This window comes from Dipodomys merriami, unplaced genomic scaffold (assembly GCF_024711535.1).
Source record: "Dipodomys merriami isolate MVZ:Mamm:240054 unplaced genomic scaffold, mDipMer1.0.p SCAF_172, whole genome shotgun sequence".
NCBI lineage: Eukaryota > Metazoa > Chordata > Mammalia > Rodentia > Heteromyidae > Dipodomys > Dipodomys merriami.
This window is the reverse complement of record NW_027203071.1, coordinates 881536-904021: the sequence shown is the minus strand read 5'-3', so window position 1 is coordinate 904021 and position 22486 is coordinate 881536. Positions and strand designations below refer to the sequence as shown.

Sequence of the window (22486 nt, the reverse complement as noted above, 5' to 3'; positions counted from 1 at the left end):
AGAGAGAGAGAGAGAGAGAGAGAATATAATTGGGGACCAAAAAGCATAGACTTAGAAACCTCCCACCTACAAAAGTTCCCATCACCTTCCAAAATGGTACCACCTGCTGGGGAACTAGACATGAGCCTGCCAGAGACAGTTTATATTCAGATATATAACTCTGGGGAAATACCTTGGGAGGGGAATGACAAAGGTGACAAGAGCAGAGCAGGCCTAAGGGCAATGCATCAAAACGAGGACAAGTAGTCATCGGCCACTAAAAACAATGCCTCTAAGAAGAATGTAATGGATTCCACTCAATGGAGAGAATGAGTAAGAAACTTGAACATTTCATCATACTTACTCTTACGGGAAGAAAGTTACATGCTCTTTTTTTTTCCCAAGGCTACCAAGAGAATAAATGTGGCTGCTGAGTTCTTTCTAGTTCTGATTCATGCTATTTAGTCATAGGCATGTCATTTATTTTCTTTGTGTCTCTTTTTTCTCATTTATAAAATAAAAATCACGATGGGCTGGGCATGGTGGTACAACTTGTAATCAAAGCTAGATGGGAAGTGGTGGTAGGAGAATCATTGTCTGAGGTGAACCCCAGCCCAAAGCAAGACCTTGCTGTGGTGAAAATGATATAGAGTCCTTGGGTAGCAAGCACAAGGCCCTGAGTCCACACTGCATTACCACTAAATACAATATAATAAAATAAAAATATTCAAACAGAAGTGATGGAACTCAATGTACTTTATTGGGTGGTAGAAGCTGTAAGTTTTTTATAAGTTTTTGGTAAGTTTTTATAAGGTGTATGTTACTATAAATAGCATAAACATTATGTAAATGTTTTCTATGAGTAGTATCATTATCTTCAACAGAAATAAAAGTGAACAGAAATTCCAGGGGAGAGAGAAAACATACAACTGTACACGACAGTTAGAGTCTAAATGTGAAGGACATTAAAAGATAGCACTATTTTTGCATAATTGATGAAAATAATAAAACAAGCCTATTGTTTTTATATTAGACCCATTGACCAAATTACTTTGTTTTATGATACATCATTACAATGTCATAATAACATCAAGGCTATTGATAGCAATTTTAGTTTTAGAATTAACCTAAAGGCAAAACAAAAAGATATAATCATGATTGTAAAGTTAAATATAAACATTGACCTCAAAAATACAAAAGTAAATAATATGTTTAATCCAAGGAAGATGTACAGGAGTGTTGGAGAAAAGGGAAAGATTACTGATTGTCTTTTTACCTAAAGGGGAATTAGAACTCAGTGATTAAAGATGACAGAAGAAGAAAATAAATGCATCATTTCAAATTTCAAAAACAAACAATTCAAATTTGAAGACTACCAGAATTCACTGTCAACTATGTAGAAGAAAACAGAAGGATAAGAGATGAGATATACAATAGTTTAAATAAAGTAATCCAGTTTTTCCACTGATTATCCAAGACATTATGTTTAAAAGAAAGCAGTAGAAATTCAACCTTTAGAAATATGAAGTTAATCAAAAGAGGAACTTAAGTCCATAAAACTTAAATATGGTTTCCTCTGGGAAGAAAGAAGAAGTACATATTCATATTTTGAACTATAAAACCATGCAGATGGTTTTTAGCTCTTTAAATGTTACTTTTTAATATGTTAGTAAATTTGTCACAAGTTAACTGGATGTTATGACACATATTTCATAGAAGTATTTTTTATATTAAACATGCTTAAATAAATCATGTAGATGAGGACAAAACTTACAATCTGGACAGTAGACCCTATTAATATTTTTCATTAAAATATACAGGAATATGCAACAAAGTTATATTGTTAATAATGACATAAAGTATATATAGTCATGCTTCTCTATCTCAGTAATGATCAGAGTTAATACAAGAAAGTACCTAAAAAGATTTGTTCTTGCTGAATCTTTGGATTATTCTCTAGCCCCTGGATACAACTTGTTGAGTTGCCTCTGTGCAAGTGCAATGGGCAAAGCTAGTGAGTTACTTTTCAGTATTTCATAAAGCTCAAGCTCAGTGATTATTAAACAGTAAGACCATGTATAGGGTATACCAGCTGTAATCCCAGCTACTCAGAATGTGGAAGTAGTGGGATCATCGAGGCCAACCTAAGAAAAATCATGAAACCCTGTTTGGAAAACAAACAAACAATAAAAGGACTAAGGACTCAAGTGGTGTAAAACACTTACCTAGAGAGTGCAAGGCCCAGAGTTCAGATTTCAGTACAGGAAAGGAAGGAAAGGGAAAACATAATATGTTTTCATATTATGAACTTAAATAAAGTATTAAATCATGTATCATTCTATTTTAAGAAGAGTATATGTTTTCCTGTAACATTTTACATATTATCAGAGATTTAATCACTCAACATATACTGTGGGGGATTTTTTTGTTTTGTTTTTTTTTGGGTTTTTTTTTGTTGGTTGTGGAGCTTGAACTCTGGGCCTGGGCGCTGTCCCTCAGCTCTTCAGCTCAAGGCAAGTGCTCTACCACTTGAGCCACCGTGCCACTTCCGGTTTTCTAGTGGTTTATTGGAGATAAGAGAGTCATGGACTTTTCCTGCCTGGGCTGTCTTTGAACCACGTTCCTCTGATTTCAGCTTCCTGAGTAGCTAGGATTATAGGCATGAGCCACTGGCACCCGGCTTCACATATACTTTGAATTCTAAAACAGATTTGAATTTAGGATTTGTAGAAGTACATAAAATTATTCAGGCTAATTAACTTTCTAGTAAATAGTTGTGAACATACAAATTAAACCTACCAGTGTTGTATCCTTAAGAAAATACAACTTTTTGGTAGGTCTTGATCTTGGGTTTTCTTCTACTGGCTCTAAAGAAATGCAAACATGATTGGTATTTCCACCATGTTAAACTACTAATTAAACCTAAAACATTATTTTTCTAATAGTATTAAACTTTTTACAAATATAATTTAATTTTATTTCCCTGTGTATGCAATGTTTTTCTGAGTTAATTCTAAAATGATTTTCTTTAGGAATAAGCTGTTAATAAAATATAACTTTCAATTATTTACTATTACACAATAAAGTTTTATCTTCTTGGAAAAGTGGATTTCTAAATAAAATAAGATCCTATTGCTAAATTCCTGGTTAATATCTATGAAAAGAGAACTATTTCCCCCGGCCTGCACAATTCTTCCCAGGTTATTGATCTTATTAATCTAGGTTATCTGCTAACAGACCTTCTTAAAAGTATAGTGGAAAAATCAAGCATGCAAACTTAGTATTTAGCTACCCTCGATCCAAATCACAGTGGTTTATGTAGCATTAGGAAAGTTATTCAAACTCTCTGAGCCTTATTTTTGTCTCTGTTAATTGGAAATAATTGTAATTACTTTGAGAGTTAAATGATGTAACAGATGAACAAAATTTAATATCACAAAAATTGGCATTCATACAATTGACAGCTATTTAATGATTTAAAGAATGGTGTGAGCCCGTGCAGTTATGATTACTACACAGCAAAGCACACATTTAAGTAGATAAACAAGTAGATACTCCCTGCCCACCCTCCAAGACATAGTAGTTACAAATTGAAATGTATGCTTATTGGAAAGTGAGCCCATCTTGGATAGAGAGAACAAGAAGGGGCTATACTTCAGAGTGATCAGAGAAGGCCTCTCCTAGCAGACAGCACCCACTGAAATGTACACATGAGAGGTAAGCTATGTGAATAAGAGTGTACATGTGTGTCTAGGCAAAGCTTATTTCTCTGAGACAATTGCCCTGAAAAGAGCCTATTGGAGATGTAGTATAAGTGAAAGGCAGGGAGATGGGATGAGGCTGAATCTGCATGCACAGGTCACAATACACAGGGTGTCTTGGTAAGCAGAACAGTTTCATGGCATGGTGAGAAGCCACTGATGAAGATTTAATGAGGAGGTCATCAACTGACTTAAAAAAAAAGAACACTAAGGGCTGGGAAGGTGGCTCATTGGTAGAGTGCGTGCCTCTCATGCATGAGGCCCTGAGTTCAATTCCTCAGCGCCACATAAGCAGAAAAAGCTGGAATGCTGTGGCTCAAGTGGTAGAGCACTAGCCTTGAGCTGAAAAGCTGAGGGACAGAGCCCAGGCCCAGAGTGCAGGCCTCATCTCACACACACACACACACACACACACACACACACACACACACACACACACACACACACACACACACACACACACACACACACACACACACACACACACGAACAATAAGATTTTATGGAAAGGAAATGGGTTAAAAGCCTCTTCTACCATTATGGAGGGTCAGGCAGTTAGTATCAGACCGCTTGTAGAAGACAACTGAAAATGTAGTTGAAAAAAATGTAAAGGCCTACTGTTGAAGAGCTCAAAGATGCTAAGGGACTCACATGTGGATTCACACAACCCTGGTTGTTCCTCAAGGGTAAGTGTAAAAGGTATGCAAGGTCAGGCTTGGAAAAGCTTTTGTGTTGAGATAAACAAAAATCAAAAGTTGACCAAAGGTCTAAAGGTGGAATATTTAATATATTTTCCCCTTTCTCCTGACAATTCCAAAAGTTGGCCACTATTCTGTGTATCTTTATATGTACTTTTTGGAATGTATGTCACTTTTGCATTTAAACTAGTTTACAAGAAAGAACCAAAAGCTGGGCACCGGTGGCTCACGCCTGTAATCCTAGCTACTCAAGAGGCTGAGAGCTGAGGATCACGGTTCAAAGCCAGCCTGGGCAGGAAAGTTCATGAGACTCTTATCTCCAATAAACCGTTAGAAAACCAGAAGTGGTGCTGTGGCTCAAGCGGTTGAGTGCTCGCCTTGAGCTGAAGAGTACAAGGACAGTGCCCAAGCCCAGAGTTCAAGCTCCATGACCAACAAAAAAAAAAAAAAAAAAAAAGAAAGAACCAAAGAAATTTTTGTAGGCAAACTATAGGAAGAAAAGGTGTCGTGATTTGGCTTAGGATGGCAGCATAGAAACTGGAAATGAATGTCTTCAAGATGAATTAGAATGGGAAGGACTTGCTAGTGGATGCACTGTAGGGATGAAGAAAAGCAGGGATCAAAGACGGCTTTTACATTTTAGGTTTGTGCTACTCCATGTGCTGTAATGTGTTCAATGTACTGTAATGTGGATGCTACAGAAAAAAAGGTGGGAAAGAAAGGTTAGGATAGACAGTTGAGATAGGACTCTCTAATGCTCATAAGAAGTTCAACTAGAAATACCAAATGGGTAGGCCAATATAGATATTGGATGTTCAGAAACTGGTCTTTATTAAAGATATAAATGAAGGACTTAATAGTGTCTCTGTATTTTAAACTATAAGATGATATATGCAATGAGCTATGCTCACCCATCAAAGGAGGGAGTGCAGACAGGATCAAGATTAACTCTGATCAAATACAAGATTTTCAGGATGGAGAAGAGAGATTAAGAGAAGAAGCACACAACAAAAGCCCAAACCTAAAGCGTTTTAAGAAGAAACGAGTGAACTACTTAGTCGTCAAACTGAGATGTGGAAGAAAATGAAAAGTTGATTTAGTCATTTGTAATCTTGGAGCAGTGTAGCTGCAGTAGAATGTTGGCAAGAGACCAGACTGGAATAGACTGATGTTTAACCACGAATTGAGAGAGTTGAGAGAGTACATGTAAACAGATCTGAGAACTTAGATTCTAATGCAGAAATAGGCAAATGAGGCCAAGTGGAGGCAAGAAAACCTCTGCAGACAAGAAGGTTGATGATGCCCAGTGCCTGTTGGCTTATGCCTATAATCTTAGGGACTCAGGTGGCTGATCATAGTTTGAAGCTAGCCTGTGTATGAAAGTCTGTGAGACTCTTATCTCCAAATAAGCAACAAAAAGCCAGAAGCAGAGGTGTGACTGAAGTGGTAGAGTGCTAAACCCTGAGCGAAGAAAGCTTAGGGACAGCTTGCAGACCCTGAGTTCAAGCTCCAGGACCAGCACACACACTCACTCACACACACACACACACACACACACACACACACACACACACACACAGAGAGAGGCAACAATGTTATATTTGAAAAAAGCAGAGAGTCAGAGAGTGAGGGGGAAATGGTGATGTAAAATATAACACATCCATAGGAATTGCTTTTGCTGAAAAGTACTGATTCTTCACTTGGGCCTGCAACTGTCCAAACCAAAAGCTTTATGGGAAATACAAAGCAAAATAAAAACTTGGCAGTACTACCTCTGTAATACATCTGTCTCCTTTACTGACTCTTTCTCTCCTGCAGTCACCTTGGAGTCCAATAAGGACAGGACAGTTCAAGGACAGGACAGGACTGAGGACAAACATCTGGTGACAAAACCACCTTCTAGCAACAATGACTTTCTTATCATGACCAGATTACTCCTCTCAAGTAACAATGAAATGACTTCTGCAAAAGGTCTAGATAATGAACGATTAGACCACACCTCTGAGTACCTCTGTCCACCAGAACATGCCTGTAACCAGGAATCTTTAATAATCTTTAATAAATACCACTTGTTCCATTCTAAACGTAAAGTTCTTGTCTGCACCCCAAAGATGGGCTAAAGTGCTTATTTTGCCTCCTCCTGAGGTGGTTGAGGCCACATAATACATCTTCTTTCTCTATCTTTTACCAATATTCATCACTTTATTCAGCATGTTGGCGTGAATGGCCAGACCCAAACACGTGGAACTCCTGAGTTTAGGCCTTTGGTCTAAAACTAGTTACGACAATTCTCTGAGTATCTATAATACTGTTTCTAGCTCGCAGGCTTCTAAACTTTCTAATATTAAAAAACAAGCTTTTAAGTAAGGTGTTTATGTTGAATTTTTACTTTAATAATAATAAGGAAACTCTTAGGATTGAGCTGGAAGAAAACTTGTAGGTGTTTGGTCCAGTAGGAAGAAAGAAAACCCTGGCTACATAAAAATATACTCCTAAAAAGAAATCTTGTGAGCCAGATTTTTTAACACACACGTCAAGTCCCAGCTATTCAGAGGTTAAGTCAGGAAGATTACGTAAATCTAGGAATTAGAAGCCTACCTAAGCAATACAGTGCAAGTTCAGATATCCCTTTATGTGTATATATGCATATAATAAACACACACAAACATTCTATAATGAATTATATACATTTTCCATTGTGATATTTAGCATTTTTTAGTAAGTAATGTATACTCATGCAAGTTCTTTCAACAGATAAATGAAATTATCAAAAACTTAAGACATATCTTTAAAATAAATAATAAACATAGTCATTAATAAATCAAAGACATAATTAATTAAACAAATTACCCATTGACTTCCTCTCTTGATGTTTTGTATTTTTTGAAATGATATGGGATCTGAAATTTGGCTTTTCAAATTTACTTCTAGGTTCAGGTTTATTTTTGGAAGAGACAGACCTAGAAGAAACAGAAACTAAATGAAATAGAAAAATTATGCAAAGAATCTAAAATGTAAATGTGGAGAAATCTAATGAAGTCTCAGTTACATGGATTTGCTGTTGTATTACTATTGTCCTAGGGCAAAGTGTAAAAATCTGGAACTGAGCAGGAGCTGGAAGATTAGTGAGGACCATTTAAGGAGCCGCTATAGTAGGTATGGTAGGATTAAGGGTACTCAGGACACTCTTATTCACAAGGTGACTAACCCTTTCAGTAAAACAGGCAAGAAATTAGTTTAATGACAAATTAGGGACAGACTTGGATCAAAGTAGTGGAAATCTAGCTAGGGGACTGGTCACAAATCAGAAATGTACACCTAGTAGGATCACAGCATTCATGTCTTATCAACAGTATTTTCCTCTGAATTCTTTAACTTGTAGATGTCAACTTGGCTAAATTAAAAATTACCAAAAGAACAGATAAAGAACTCTTCCTGGATGTCTGAGAGTGCATTTCCAGAAAAGACTTGCACAGGAGTCAGGAAACGACTTCAATGTGAGCAAGCCTCTGGGAGGGTTTGAAAAACCAAACAGGCAATTTCCTCTTCTTTCCCCTCATTCTTCCTTTCCAGTCTTTGGACATCATAACTCCAGACTCTCTGGCATTTGGAATCCAGAATTTTACACTAGCTGACCTCTGGATTATCTTTCAAGCCTTTTGCTTAGACCTAAAAACAACACCATCACTTTCCCTGACTCCGATGACTTCCGAATTGGATAGAGCCACATTTTCATCTCAGGATGTTCAGCTTTCAAAAGGCCTTCCCACCACATGGGAGGTTGAAATAGGATCTCCAGTTGTGGCCAGTCTGAGCTACATAACAAATTTCAGGCCAGAGTAACATTGGTTATGTAGTGAGCCTTCCTCCCCACCCCACATACCAACTGTCTGTCTCTCTTCCCCCACTCCTCCCTCCCTCCCTCCCTCCCCCTCACACAAACACACACACACACACACACACACACACACACACACACACACACACACATACTACACATGCACAAACCAGAAGACTAAGTAAATCCTGACCTTATTTTGGAGGACTATAGCTGATCTCAAGAAAAGTCTCTTTTGGGGCTGGGAAGGTGGCTCAGTGGTAGAGCGCTTGCCTTGCATGCATGAGGCCCTGGGTTTGATTCCTCAGCACCACATAAGCAAAAAAAAGAAAAAAGCTGGAAGTGGCGCTGTGGCTCAAGTGGTAGAGTACTAGCCTTGAGCTGAAGAGCTGAGGGACAGTGCCCAGGTCCAGAGTTCAGGCCCCACCACCGGATAAAAGTCTCTTTTAAAATGAATTCAGAATTGCAATTACCATATTCACTATAACAGGTGGACCCACTGCAACAATGAGATGTGCAAGTTGTTATGTCGAAAAAATGAACTTAACAACTTTGGTGGGGGTAGAGGGGAGGGTTGGGTGGGGGAGAGGAGGAGTATGGGAAGGGATGGGAAGGGGCAACAACGAGAAGGCAACAATGCTTGATAAGAAATGTACTCGTTAGAAACAAATGCATGAAAGAAAAAAACATTAAAATACATATCTAAGGGTTCATTTCCCTAACATCAACTTATCTGACCTTTTCTGCTTGACTCAGACATATACTAGATATTGCAAATAAGGGAAACCATGGGATCTATGTTTCTTTGGGCTTGGCTTACTTCACTTAATATAATTTTTTTCAAGCCTTTCCATTTCCTAACAAATGGGGCAATGTCATTCTTTCTGATGGAGGCATAGAATTCCATTGTGTATATATACCACATTTTCTTGATCCATTCCTCTACCGAGGGGCATCTGGGTTGGTTCCATAGCTTAGCTATGGTAAATAATGCTGCAATAAACATTGTTGTGCTGGTAGCTTTAGTGTGGTCTTGTTTGTAAACATTTGGGTAAATGCCCAAAGTGGGATTGCTGGGTCATAGGGGAGCTCTATGTGAAGTCTTTTGAGGAACCTCCATACTGCTTTCCAAAGTGGTTGAACAAGTTTACATTCCCACCAACAATGCAGTAAGGTTCCCTTCTGTCCACATCCCCTCCAGCATCTGTTGTTGTTAGAGTTCTTGATTTTTGCCATTCTAACTGGGGTGAGGTGGTATCTCAATGTTGTTTTGATTTGCATTTCTTTTATGGCTAGGGAAGTTGAGCATTTTTTCATGTGTCTATTGGCCATCCTTCTTTCCTCTTCAGAGAGGTTTCTCTTTCAGTCTTTAGCCCACTTATTTATTGGTTGTTTCTTTGAGGATTTGTTGTTGAGGGATTTAATTTTTTGAGTTCCAAGTATATTTTAGATATGAGACCCTTGTCTGTTGTATGGCTAGTGAAGATCTTCTCCCAATCCGTAGGCTTTGTATTGATCATGAATTTGTTTCTAACGCATTTATAAGATTATTTCTTTGTTGCTTTGTATGTCCCTCCCCCACAGTATAACCCCTGCTTTCACTATATTTGATGTCGGTATAATTTGTGGAGGAGATGGGGAAAAACAAGTCGTTTAAGGATACAGGTGGACCTGTTGCAACAATGAGAAGTACAAGTTGTCATGTCGAAAACGAACTTTACAACTTTGGTGTGGGGGGGGGAAGGCGGGGAAAGGGGGAGAGGATGTGGGGGGTGGCTGGGAAGAGATGTGAAGGGTAAACAAAGGAGGAGGCTGCAATGCTTGATAAGAAATGTACTCATTATCTTGCCCATGTAGTTGTAACTTCTCTGTACAGTATTCTCACAATAAAAAAATAAAAAATATTTGTTATCATTATTATTACTTTCTGACATAGAGTCTTATAGACTAAACTGGCCTAGAACTTGCTATGTAGCTCAGGCTGGCCTCAAACTTGCAATCCACTAACGTCAGCTTCCTGAGTGCTGAGATACGTCAGCATGTCAAATGAATTAGGCAATGGTGGCTTATACCTGTAATCTTAGCTACTCAGGAGGCAGAGATCTGAGAGAAAAAGTTCAAAGCCAGCCCCAGCAGGGAAGTTCATGGGACTCATTTTCAATTAACCACCAGAAATTGGAAATGGAGCTGTGGCCCAAAGTGGTAGAGTGTTAGCCAAGAAAGAAAGAAAGAAAGAGAGAGAGAAAGAGAGAAAGAGAGGGAGAGAGGGAGAGAGAGAGACGGAGAGAGAAAGAAGAAGAAAGAAGAAAGAAAAGAAAGGAAGAAAGAAAGAAAGAAAGGAAGGAAGAAAGAAAAAGAAAGAGAGAAAGATGATAAAGCTTTCATGTGCTACACATTGCTTACCCTTGTGGTCTTTTAGTGTCACCTGGCTTACATTCTGTGGTTCTTATTACTACTGCTTTAGGTGTGTTTGCCATCATATCTTCTTCATATTCCAAGTGAAAATCAGTCGTCAGGGGTGTAAACAACATGGCTCTTCTTCCTTCAAGTTTGTTATTCTGCAGTAAAGCCAAAGTGAAAAAGCAATGAGTACTTTTCATATGTAGAAAATTCTGTGTGGAGCCGGGCGCTGGTGGCTCACTCCTGTAATCCTAGCTACTCAGGAGGCTGAGATCTGAGGATCGCAGTTCAAAGCCAGCCCGAGCAGGAGAGACCGTGAGACTCCTATCTCCAATAAACCACCAGAAAACTGGAAGTGGCGCTGTAGCTCAAGTGGTAGAGTGCTCGCCTTGAGCTGAAGAACTGAGAGACAGCACCCAGGCCCAGAGTTCAAGCCCCACGACCGACAAAAAAAAAAAAGAAAGAAAAAAAGAAAATTCTGTGTGGAAAGGACAGAAATCAGTCTCACTTTACACATACACATACATAAAGAGAGAATTCATATGGTAGGCAGTATGGAAAAATATCCCAGGTTGAGAATTTCAGGTGGTGTTTTTTACATGTCTGCTCTATGGCCAAGTAATTCTTTTTCCATCTGTGAAATGATGGTGTTGGGTCAGGTGACAATTCACAGTCTCCTCTAGGGGTAACATTTCAAGTTTAAGTAAAGCTCCATATACAGTCATAATCCAAGACTCAGACAACAGAGTTCATGAAACCCTAAAAGTCATCTCTCCCCAATAATTCCTCTTCCCTAGTCACACACAGCAAATCGCACCAACCTCTAGTCCTATGAGCCCAATAGAGTTAAGAAAACAATCCAAGCAGGACTTCGTTAAAATAGTTATACACATGGACTGAAGAGGAATAAGCATGGAGCGGAAGGGTGAGTTAAGGAGTTCAAGGTTTTCTCTAATATAATTATCGTAGGGAACATCAGAGAGAAATAAAGAAAAATTAGAAAGCAAAAGTAAGGAAGCAAAAATGAAGATATGGAGAACTTCTGTTCCAACCATCAAAGATGAAGTGCTAAGGGAATCAAACTGTGAAAACAACAGAAGCCCAGATAGAATACCGGAAAACAACTGTCTTCTGGAATCGGAAAGTAAACAGAGGAAGAGCAGACCCCAGAAGGAAACAGAGGAGCCAAACCTACCAATAGCAGCTCACTTCTTGGAGGTGGTTTCTAGATCAAGGTGTCAGGAATGGGGACTCAATGGGTCTAGAGTCTCATGCCAAATCTGGTGGCCTTAATGTGACTGAGTTTAGGAGAGTCGGAAAACTGCAGTTACTATCTCACTTCTGGGCATTCATCCCAGAGAAATGTAAACTTTTAGCTAGAAAAAAACCTGTATGTGAAAACCCATACAGGTTTTTTTTTTTTAAAGGTATGAGATCAGAACTTGAACTCAGTATCTGACACTTTGGCTCACTGGCTAGCACTCTACCAAGTGAGCCAATTCCCACAGCAGTTTCATTTCCACAGTGCCAGGGATTGCACAGTGTACACTATATGTATACTACAAATGTATGTAAATTAAGATGTAAAGATAAATATTTGTGTACATGTATATCTTGTTAAGAACACAAAAGAAGATGCACATGGGTAAACACCAACTGTGAAACTTTGTTTGCCTCAGATAACAAACTTAGAGGGAAGGCTAAAGACTATTAATTAAATTTTCTTTATGTAATTTTCTGCAGGTGCACTTTTCCTTACACATCTCTATATGTGTATATAGAGTATATTAAAAGTATATTAAATACTTAAAATATACTTAAAAGTATATTATATATTTATAACTTAAAAAGTAGAAAGCGGAACATAGGTGGCTCACATCTGACCTCCTAAGCTACTCAGGAGGCTGAGATCTGAGGCATGCAGTTGAAAGCCAGCCCAAGTGGGAAAGTCCATGAGACTCTTATCTCCAATTAGAGCTGTGGCTCAAGTGGTAAAGCAGCTTGAATAAACAAGCCAAGGGACAACACCCAGGCCCTGACTGAGTTCAGTCAGGACCTGAGCTTAGTACCTGCATAAAAAGGGAGGAAAGATATTTAAAATATCAATATCTAGTAATAACTTTAAAAGAATTTCTAGAAAGCCATGCTTAAAATTTTCATATATGCTCAAAAAGGAATTCTTGAGAAACACATTCTTTGCTGACCTTTTGTCAGAAATTCTGACTCTTAATTCTTCCTTTTATTATTTTTATAACTTTTAATCATTCCTAATATGGCAACTATGGAAAATGTTCTCTTCTAACTTTGCCAACTAAATAATCTTATATATATAGTTAACATATTAGAAGTAACTCAAAGTAGTTATATGTTTGTCCAGCACTGTCACTGAGTTATAATCCCTCTAATTTTTTATTATCCAGTTTGCTGACTTTTTCAATATAATTATTTGCTTTTTAGAAATTAGTTTATGTCTTCATATAATACATCATCAACTAAAAATTAAAAGTGTTATTATTCGAAATGTTAACTTTATTGGTTAAATGCATTTTAGCTTCTACCCTACGAACCTTTTCTCTGTTCTTCAAGAGTAACATCTCTTGCTTATTCAAGTCTTCTAACATTTTCAAGAGTTTTTCTGTCATTGTCTGTTGCTCAATTTCTATTGGAAAAAAAGAAAAAGAAATCTCCAAATTAGTTTAAATTTCATTACATCAATAATTATTTAAGTGTGAGAGTAGATTCACTTTTATGTTACTATTTTTGATGAATTGTAGAATTTTATGGCTCATGGAATAAATCACAGATTGTGAATATACGTTTCAGTGCAAGGACATATGATCAGAACTCATACATGTATGTAGGACCCACAAATTTTTATATTTATGATAAAATTGAGTTGGAAAAAGTCCAAGATTATCAAATGGGACCTATGTGTGTCTCAGGTTTGGAGCAAGGACATGTGGTTTGCTTTATATCTATTTTCATTTGTCACCATAGAATTTTAATGAAAGTAAATGTCAAGACCTAATTTATAAATTAATTGAATTTAAATTGTCAGTCCATGATCCAAGACTGTTAATAAAGCAGCGCTTAGCAAGCAATTTGTCTCACTGAAGGAGCAGCAGTAAAGCTGCTTAGTATTGAAGTGCACAACTTAGATATCTGGGTAGGCATCAAAACTTGGCCTAATTTATTTCCATTTTCAGATGAAGAAACTGAAAGCCACCGAATATCTTATAAATTTAATATAAATAGGAGTATAGTGAAGACTAGAACCCAAGAATATTAGCCTTAAATGCCTTTTAAAATTTATTTTAAAATTGAGGCAGGTAGCTATGCATTTAATATATTTTTACTCAGTGTATTTAATGGGTTGCAGCATTATTATTTAAGTCTTAAAATTATATGGATTCACAGAAAATATTGAATTTATTGTCTGTAGTCACTACTAAGCTACTTTCTAGTCTAAAACCAAAGATATGTGCATCTTCTCTCCATACTGTTTATTATTTGCAGCACTGCATGCAAAGCAAGGATTCAAGCGACATTTCTTTGTACTTAGTTTCTTTTGGACCTTCTCTACTCTACTTCACCACACATTGCACTGTGCATGACTTTTTATGCTTCTATTATTGCCTTCCCACTTGCCATTATGCTTTGATGTAGTCCAGTGGGTATTAATCTACTTTCTATTGCTGTCACAATACCTGAGACTGAGTACAAAGAAAAGAAGTTTATGTAGCTTATAGTTTTCAGGGCCGAAAATCCAAGATTAGTTGGCCTATTTGTTCAGGGGTTAAGGCCTCGTGACAGATGACACCACCATTATAGCCAGCCTTGTGGCTAGCGACCATCTCTTGAAAACTCACAAGAGGCCCAGGAGAACTATACTTCCTTCCTCTGAGAGCAGTGTCTCCAGTGCTTAATTGCTTCCCACTAGACTCGCCACATTGGGGTCTAAGCTTCCAGTATATAAACCTTTGTTAAATGCAACCTTGGGTTATAGGTTTTGGAAAGGAGATCTGGAGTAGAGGTGTTCATGCCGATGTGTCTGAATCCTTCACTCTTCCACCTAACAGATGACTGTAAACTAGTTGCTGTATGCTACACCTGTAAAATGGCAATAATAAAAGAAAAACAAACTACTGCATGGAGTTGTTGCAGTGTTTAATCGTGCAAATAAATAGCATGTAGCTATGATAATTTTTGAAAGATTTAAGTAGTGATGCACTTACCAGTTAGAGATAAGGTATACTGGGTTTCTTTCTATGAATGCTGCCAAGTGTATGCTGTCCAGCCGCAAATCACATTTTCTCCAATGATGTCTAAACTGTGCAATCAAAAACTTGCTTCTTTCACAATGTATTTCTTAAATGATAGCTATTCTAACTCACATGGAGGTTTCTCATAGGAAGCTATGAGAAGTTGTACAATCTGGTATCTTCTATTGTTGTCCAGCCACTCAGTATCTTCCGTACAATGTAATCTGATTGTCTTGTTTCCTTTCCTTTCTTAATTTCCTCAGTCTTATTCTGAATTTTCTATTAAGTTCTTTTTCTGGGGTTGAGTGAGCCTAAAGTAAAACTTGTTCTGTAAAGCCCAAGCGTAGGCCTTGAATACAAAAGAATTTCTTAGGGAGTTACCCTGATAAACATTATCTCTATACAGGAGACTGTATAAGGGAGACTCATCATAAAACAAAATGAATTGTGTGGTCAGTAGTTCTAATCACTCCCTTCAGCTCATGTATTGAGGGTGGGAGAGGTGACCTCACCTTTTGACTGTGTGACTGAAGCATTCCATTCTTGAAGGCGAGACTCCCGGTGAGATTCAGGGTTCTAATGTGGTCATAAAGCTCACCTCCTAGAACCTCAAGTGTTAGAAGTCACCAACAGGCTCAAGTGACTCCAAGGTCATTCAGGCTACACTGACATAGAGAACAAAATCTTTCTGATTGCTACTTTGTTTTCCACGGTCATTGGCACCTTTTCAGACTCCTGGCTTCCCCTTTCTCCTCCTGGGTTACTGCAATATACACCCCATTACTTTGTCTGCCCCAGCCTTTCTCTTTCCTCAACTAGTGGACTTTTGAAATAGCATCAGAGTTGTATACAGTCGTCCTTAGCTGTATCTGTTCACTTATTGCAACTTCACTGTATCATGGTTTGTTGTTGTTAATACGTGAATATCGATCCCTTACCTGTCGTGGGAGTTACGTTCCAAAAACCTCAGTTAGGGGAAAATCCACGAAGTAGCCACAAGTGAACCGTGCATGATATATCGAGAGACCACTATCTAATGCTGCGTCTTGGCGGATTTTCCCCTAGCGCCGGGGTCTCAGGACCATAACTTCTGCAATAGGTGAGGGCCCACTGTATTTGTGTGAGTGCCAGTCATAGGGCTTGAACTCAGAGCCTGGTGCTGTTCTTCAGGTTTTGTGCTCTAGGCTAGCACTCTTAACACGTGAGCCACAGCTCCACTTCTGGCTTTTGATGGTTAATCGGAGATGAGTCTCATATATTTTCCTGCCTGGGTTGGCTTTGAACCACGATCCTCAGATCTCAGCCTCATGAGTAGCTAGGGTTACATGCATGAGCCACCAGTGCCTGGCCAGAGTTGTCTTAAGCAGAACACAACTCTAGTCCATAGCCTTTGACTTGCTTATTTAACATGTACTCTGTGCCAGACATTTGGCCAAAAATACTCAAACAAACCTCATTTTATCCTTCTTTTCCTCTAATTCTTTTTAAAATTTTTTAAAAATTTCTGTTGGTCATGGAACTTGAACTTGGGACCTGGGCACTGTCCCTGAGCTCTCTTGCTCAAGGCTAGTGTGCTACCACTTTGAGCCACAGCACCACTTTTAGGTTTTTGGTGGTCAATTAGAGATAAGAGTCTCTAGAACTTTCCTGCCTGGGCTGGCTTTGAACCATAATCCTGAGATCTCAGCCTCCTGAGTTGCTTAGTATCTATGTAAGAGGTATTGCCTTTAATTTTAAAAGCAATGAAATTCAAAAAGATATTGTGTAATTTGCCCCAAAATCAAACAGCACCAATATAACATGAGATGTCTTTTCTTTAATAATAACTACTTAGGAAAAAGTACATAAAATAATTTAAATGAATGATTTTCTATTTTAATTACTGGCAGTAAATGATTTAAATATATATTGAAATATATATTGATATTTTCAGACAAATATTGGGGGAAGGAGCCCAAGGAACATTTTATCTAGAAAGTATACAGATTCTTATAACATAAACTACATTCTTCCAAAAGTACAGAAAATAAAATCTGAACCAGATATGATAGTGTACACCTATAATTCTAGTACTTAAGAAATCAAGGCAGGAGTATCTTGAGTTCAAGGGTAGCTTGGACTACCTAGCAAGATCCTGTCACCAAACAAAGCTAAAGCAAACAAGAAAGAAATAAAAATATATAGACTTCTTTCTCTTTTGAAGAATGTAGAACAAAGACCTACATTCCTCTTATCTGCATTTCTCCAGATTGACCTTACTTCTGACACCACATGGAAGAGATTCTCAAAATTGTTAACCGAACCTTCTGGTTAAATGATTCACCAGAAAGACTCTCACAACTCTCTCTCTAAAAGCACTGGGACTAAAGATTACCAGTTATTACAGGGACACAGTAAAATCAGCCAATGGATGAAGCTCACAGGACTTCCACCAATGTGGAGTTCTCATTGTCCTATACAGTCAGGATACAGCGTTCCCTATGGTGTCATACAGCCATATTCATGGCGCGCTGCCATCCAAGGAAAGTTGCCTGAGCTCAGTTTCCAGAAGCTTCTAGATTGTTGTTGTTACTGTTTGTCGAGGGGAAATTTCTCATAGGCATGCTTGATTGGTTACCCACGTGGTTAATCAATCTCCAGGTTGATTGATAACCACCTAACTTTACATTGTTGTTTTGTATAGGTGGCCAGGCCCTTCCTATGACTGACTGTACAAGTGTGGTAGATCCTGCTGGCGAATCCATTGTTAGACATACAGAGTGACTCATGGGTAAACAAAGATCCACCCTTCAGGGTAACCTCAGAGCCCTGAGTTTTACTTCCCAGAAGTCAGAGGCGAAGAAAGGCTAGACTTTCCCTTTGGGCAAGAGATTGTCTTCTACAGATTCCTTTTGCCTACCTGCTATATTGCAGGTTTGTTTGTTTTAGTATCCAGGAGTGGAGTAAAGCCTGTGATAGTGCCTCTTCTCTCTGTCCTCTCTGGAGAAAGACTTTCTCCACTCATCCCACACAAACTGTGAGGTCTGAGAGAGGTGTGGATATTCTTCAGCTTTTCTATTGTCGCTTTCAGACTTTTCTTTTTTCTTAGGACAAGAACCTCTCATGAAGTTCACACTAACTACGTCTCCACATCTACTTACTAATGGATTCCTAGCTCCCTCTCACTTTTTTTTTATTGTGAAAATACTGTACAGAGGGGTTACAATTACATGGGCAAGATAATGAGTACATTTCTTATCAAGCATTGTAGCCTCCTCCTTTATTTCCCCTTCCCATCCCTTCCCATCCTCCCCCGTCCCCCCACCCAATACTCCCCTCCCCCCCCCCCACCAAAGTTGTAAAGTTCATTTTCGACATAATGACTTGTACTTCTTGATTTGGGAATTTCCTTGGTTTTCTTTATCATAGTAAATCTACCAGGTCAACTGATTTCCCTCAATGTTTATTGATCTCCCAGATTAAACGTGTTTTTACTTCATCATCTTGGAAATCTATGAACAGTTTCAACAAAATGTTAACAATGGGTCTCTATATGTAGTGCATCCTGGTCTCAATCATGAAACCTTCTTTGAGACTCAGTTTTTCCAAGAACTGTGATTACAGTATGTACTACTATACTTGACTGCCACTCTAAGCCCTTAAGCTTTAACTGTAAAAGTCCTAAATATAGATTTTATATATTAGAGTAGAAATAATAAGTTGTTCCTATGACTCATAAAATAAGATGTAAATATTTATTTTGGTCAGAATTGGTAAGGATACAACTGACTGAACTGATTAATAGAGGACTCTCTCATGCTGAGAAGTAAAATTCTTGCTTAAATTAACTTAGTACTGGAATCTGTTTATTATAGCTCCAAATTCATTTTTCAATTTTGCTGGAAATAAGACAGAAAACTAGCAAATAACATAAATTATAAACCTACAAATATGGACTAGTTAAAGCACTTTTGCAAAGAAAAGTACTAAGAAATCTATCCTATTTTCCTTTTTTTTCTTAATTGTTATTGCTGTTGTTGGTCATGGGACTTGAACTCAGGGCCTGGGCATTATCCCTGAGCTTTTTCACTCAAGGCTAGTTAGTGCTCTACCACTTTGAGCCACAGCCCCACTTTCTGTTTTCTGGTGGTTAATTGGAGATAAGAACCCATGTACATTCATGCCAGGGCTGGCATTGAGCTGCAATCACAGCCTCCTAAGTAGCTAGGACTACAAGTAAGAGCCACCGGTGCCTGGTTTCTTGCCCTTTTTCATCTTTTGTTTTCCTTTTCCTTCCCATTTCTTTCCCTCCCTCCATCGCTCCCTTCATCCTTCCCTCCCTACTTCCTTCCTTCCTTCTTTCCTTTCTTCCTTCTTCCTACCCACCCTCCCTCCCTCCCTGCATCCCTGCATCCCTCCCTCCTTTTTTTTTTAACTCTCCCTTGCTTCATTCATTTCTCCCTTCCTTTCTTCTGTTCTTTCTTTTCTTTTACTTTTGTTGACAGCTTCTTTCATATAGCTGAGGCTGGTCTTGAACTCTCTCCTGCTTCAGTCTCCCAAGCAGCAGAATTATAGGCAAGCCCCTTCATGCCTAACTGTCCTATTGCTTTAAGTTGTTGAGAAAGAGTCTCAAATTACATTTGTTTGTGTTACTGTGATTTGAACGTGGCAATATGCTTACTCAGCAATTGCTCTGCCAGTGGAGCCATGCTTCCAGCAGCCCATAACATATATTTTATCTCCATATATTTCATTAAAGAATGACCCAGCTTCAATGTGCTGGACCTTGAGGTCAGGATGCCCACATTCTTAGGAGGTGGGTGTGTCTATGACCACCTTCTACATATAAAAACAAAGGCTACGTAGTGCTTCACAGGGAAAATGGATAAATATCATGCTGTGACTCAGTTTTACAGAAGACTAAGGAATAAACAATCTTTAGATTGAAAATGAGGGAGTGACTAATAAACATGAAGTGCCTGGGAAGACATTTGAATTAAAAGTAAAATTAAAGGCTAAATAATAGCAAAAAATCCAAAGGTTAAGGGCACTGTTATCTTAGTTGGGTTTTCCCAAAAGTTGACCAAGCAAAAACATTTGTTGTTGTTGTTCAAGGAGTTTGTTTGTGAAATGAACACAGGAAGCTTGGTCCCAGGAAGAAACCAAGCAAGAAAAGACGAAAACCCAGTGCGTTCAGCAGTGGGTTTACTCCTACCCCTGGGTAGGTTCTAATGATTGATAGAACTGTTCCTCCAGAAGATAAGCAGGTTGGTGGATTTACCAATACTTTTGTCTCCTAGGGACTCATGGTTATTTGTGGGACATTCTGTTCTAGGCACTTCAGCCCACCTTACAAACAGGATGAGCACCCAACTGACATCAGATAGAGTCTCCAGGCTGGAGACACAGGTGTGTGGGGGAAGCTGCTACTTCATGCAAAGGAATTTTCTGCAAAGCTTTAGGTGTCCTGAGTGTGCCTTGGGGGGATACAGGTTGGGAATCATCAGAATTTGCCATAGAGACTAATAATAAATAAGTGTGTACGTGAGTGTGTGCATGCATTCTTGAGTAGAGTAAAATGCAATTTCAGAAGATGAAGTCTCAAAAAGAAGAAAATGCAGAGAAAATAAGATGTTCTCTTGCTTTCATAGGCTCTCCTACCACTTGATGGCAGTATATCAATAGATGGTTGAAATTTTTAAAAATAAAAAACTAATGATGACATGAAACCAAATGTCTCATAACAGCTATAAAGCAATTTCTCCAAAGTGTTTCCTTTTCCTGTTGGAAGTTCAATTACTGCTATTATAGTGTAGGTTTTCAGAACCACTTTTTCTTGGACGAGTGGAAGCATACTTGCCTAGCCTACTCAAGAGCCTGGGTTCAACTCTCTGTCCCCGCCCGCCCCCCCCACTATCAAGTACAAAAAAAAAACTTTCACAATAGAGTAGGTGGATATGATCAAAGTACATTATATGCACATATGGAAATATCATGAGACCCCTTACTATGTACAGAAGAAAATACTTTTCTAATACAAATATTTTGCTCCCACTTCTGCCTATGTGTGCTCCTATTATGGATTCATGGAATGACTAGTGCACTGCAGTGGAAACGACCAAATTAATACTTTAAACATTTCTTACTTTGTGTCTTTCTACCTTCTGCTGCTACTGAGACCTGATTTGCATCTCTGACACCAGCCTTCCTTATGGAAACAGGAAGATCTTCTCTAAGGGTTATTTTCTTAACTCCTTAACAAAAATGACAACAGTGCTTGGCAATCATAATAATTCCTCTGTACTCACTTTAGGGGTTATATTATCATATGCTCTAAAGCTACTTACAATGACTTTTTAAAAAAAACCTTACAAACTAACTTTAAAGATAATTTCAAATGCTATTATCTAAGAATTGGATACCAAATGAAAAATAAAAACATTGTTATTAGTTACAAAATTATGAACAGTCAAACTCCCTTTCTACTTCCTTTTGGCTTCCCTGTACTGTGGTTATTCCTCTGTGGATTCTTTTTATCTCCTTTGTGGATTCTTGTATCTCCTTTCACTTTTCAAATGTTACTCTCCAGGGTTCTGTCTTCAAACTCTGGTTTTCCTTAACCTACTCACTCTCCCTATATAATTTCATTCCAACCAATGTTTGTGTGATTCTTTGATTTCTGCTTCAGTCTCCACCTGTCTCTGAAGCTCCACTTTTGTTTGGGAACTGTTAAAAAATATTTGCACAATACTGAAAAATCAGCATGCTTTCATGTCCACTTACACTCCTTCCTAAAGGACAACAAACACTAGCATCATCTTAATATGAACAATAATAATAGAAATACTATCCAAATCCCTACAACCTCTTAGGAACAACTAGCAAGAACAAAATTTTCATATTAACCCCTAGAGGGCGCAGGGTTTGTTGCGATCACACGTAGCTATTCTATCCTAATGCAAGCACCATGCCAAAATATTCTTCTCTTTCCTTCCTTGTCCACAGTAAATCATCAAATCTTCTCATTCCTTCTCAATTTCCTCTCAATTTCCACTCTATCATTTTCATGATACCTTTATCTAAGCTCTCACTAATTTGAATCTTTACAAAAAACCTCCTAAATAACTGAACTTCTTAATCTCCACCTTCAACCACCTCCAGCTTATAAACCACAGTGAAACTAGAGTGGCCCTTCTAAAGTAATGTATGTTTCCCTTTTCCTTCTATTTTTCCTCCTTCTTATTCTTCTTAGCACAGGATCTCACTATGTAGATGAGTCTGGCCGCAAACACAGTCCTCCTATCTCAACCTCCCAAGTGCTTTGCAGACCTGCTCAACCATACTGAGCTTAATATCCTGTTCTTAAAAGTTTTACGTGTCTTCCCATTCCCTACCACTTAAGGTCAATACTTTCAGAATGGGCCACATAGCATCCTTATCCTGCTTGATAATTCATACCTCATTGTCACTTTTCCCAATCCCATATTCATCCTATTCTGGGCCTTAAATATACCCGATTATGTTTTCTACTATGCTGGTCCTTCAAAGGATGTCTCTTCTTACTTTATA

General features: G+C 38.3%; 1 protein-coding gene across 1 annotated transcript in view; it reads right to left on the bottom strand.

Moving 5' to 3' along the window:
* Nucleotides 1–15412, bottom strand: part of CUNH1orf141 (chromosome unknown C1orf141 homolog) — a 44159-nt gene extending 28747 nt beyond the window's left edge. Inside the window, exons 1-5 of the mRNA XM_070025750.1 lie at nucleotides 14912–15412; nucleotides 13244–13335; nucleotides 10680–10834; nucleotides 7289–7398; nucleotides 2779–2846 (exon numbers count right to left, since the gene is read on the bottom strand). Of these exons, the coding sequence (XP_069881851.1) occupies nucleotides 2779–2846; nucleotides 7289–7398; nucleotides 10680–10834; nucleotides 13244–13318 (408 nt within the window). The 5' untranslated portion in view covers nucleotides 13319–13335; nucleotides 14912–15412. The remainder of the gene's footprint in view (nucleotides 1–2778; nucleotides 2847–7288; nucleotides 7399–10679; nucleotides 10835–13243; nucleotides 13336–14911) is intronic.
* Between the last annotated feature and the right edge of the window lie 7074 nt (nucleotides 15413–22486).